General features: G+C 36.9%; 1 protein-coding gene across 5 annotated transcripts in view; it reads right to left on the bottom strand.

The window, feature by feature from the left end:
- MAGI1 (membrane associated guanylate kinase, WW and PDZ domain containing 1) overlaps nt 1–1,816 on the bottom strand; it is a 682,664-nt gene that overhangs the window by 91,112 nt on the left and 589,736 nt on the right. For all 5 annotated transcript variants that reach the window (XM_023510627.1, XM_023510629.1, XM_023510631.1 and 2 more), the window contains one exon: nt 1,082–1,139. In XM_023510627.1, coding sequence (XP_023366395.1) covers nt 1,082–1,139 — 58 coding nt within the window. The remainder of the gene's footprint in view (nt 1–1,081; nt 1,140–1,816) is intronic.

The raw sequence follows: 1,816 nt of genomic DNA, 5'->3' as shown, positions 1-1,816 counted from the left end.
GGGATTCGAACCCGCCACCTTAGGTGTATGTGGCTGGCGCCTTAGCCGCTTGAGCCACGGGCGCCGAGCCTCTGTTCTTTCTTAATGCACAAACGAGTTGAGGAATGAAGGTCAGAGAAATAGCCCAGCTTGCTCTCAACTGCCCATCCTTCTTGTTAGATGGGCCAAGGACATTTGCTATACTGAACTCATAATTTTTACACTAAGATGCTGAGCATTTGATGAGCTGGCATTTTTGCATCTTTTGTCCAAATGACTCTTCACTGCCAGCAGTGGAAGGCAAAGTATGCCAGTTCTCTCCAGCATAGCAGGTAGGATTATGACTCTCCAACATTTATACAGCACTTATTTCTTTTGAAGGGTCATTTATTAGTTCTGCTTCATTTTTCTCAGAAGAAATGATAAAAAGATTATTTTTTTCAATGTCGTACCTCTTGAGTTTTTTTTATTTTCTTTAAGAATCATACTGTTAATCAGTAGTTCTGATAACAAAAAAGTGTGTGCCCAATGCTGGAATAAAGCACACATGAAAAAATCATGTTGAAAGTTTGAGACTTTTAAAAGCAGAAAGTAGAAGGCACCATCTTGCTCCTTTGGCAAGGGCAAGGCAGGAACATGTGCCTTAGGCTAGTTCTTAGCAACATTTCATAAATTATTAAGATTTGTCTGACTCTTTCAGAATGTCAGATTGAATAAGTAAGTAACTACTAAGAAATTCAGACCTGGGCAGGGCAAAACAGATACTCCTCTGAAAGTAAGCAACCCCTCTTCATCCGTTCTATCGAATCCTTGCTTTTCTCATTCATTCAGTCAACTAATACTTACTAAGCACCTGCCATAATGCCAGGACTAAGTGGTAAGTAAATGTTTGGATCCTGTCTCCTGAATTTAATACGATTTACTACCTTGAGAGTCACTGAATTTTTTCTTCATTCCTTAAAATATGCACATATTTTTATTATAAAATTAATACCATTATGATTTAGTTTGTACCTTATAATGAGGGCAGGTCTATTTAACATACATGTAGGTAATCACAGAGATATAAAAACTAATGTGTGGATCACGAAGAGGCACTTACTCTACATAGTAGATACCATAGACAGGGTCTTCAATCTTTTCCCAACCAGCAGGCAGTTCTGAAAAATAAAAGAACATTTAGAGAAAGAAGAGCATATTTTTGCAGAGCCTCAGGATTTTCAGCAACTGAGTTGGGTAAAAAGAGAAAGACTAATAAAAATGTCTTAAATCCAATTAAAACTGTGTACGCTAACCAAAATAAAGTATGAATTATTTTAATTTTATCAGTGTGTTTTTTACCATGAAAACTAATTCCTTATGTATTGGTATTTTACCCAAGCAAATAAAACTTAATAAAATATAGCCCCAGATGCCTTTATTCTAAGTCAACTATTCAATTAGATCATAATGGAAATATAGTTAAAACTTTGCCTTGATGTCCAGCTTCTACTTTAAATGTTTACCGTTTTATCGTTTCGTTTTAAACTACCTTATCGCACAAGCAAAAATGGATAAAAATTAATGTTTCTTTTCATTTTCAATACAATAATGCTGTTTTGCTCTCCTTGAAATTAAAACCAAATCTGATCTCACTTTCTCCTCATTTCTAGTTAAAATGTTGTTGCATTTTTGAATTGCACACATCTGTCACTCAATTGCTATCTTTGGGCCAGCCCATCTTTCCCAGCAGTTAACCTATGAAAGTAGTTAACACGGCTCAGCGCCTATAGCTCAACCGGCTAAGGCGCCAGCCATGTACACCTAAGGTGGCGGGTTCGAATCCCCAGCCCGGACC

This window comes from Otolemur garnettii, unplaced genomic scaffold (genome assembly GCF_000181295.1).
Source record: "Otolemur garnettii isolate 467f Iridium unplaced genomic scaffold, OtoGar3 scaffold00015, whole genome shotgun sequence".
In the NCBI taxonomy this organism is placed as follows: Eukaryota; Metazoa; Chordata; class Mammalia; order Primates; family Galagidae; genus Otolemur; species Otolemur garnettii.
The sequence above is the reverse complement of the archived record's forward strand: the minus strand, read 5'-3'. Positions and strand labels throughout refer to the sequence as shown.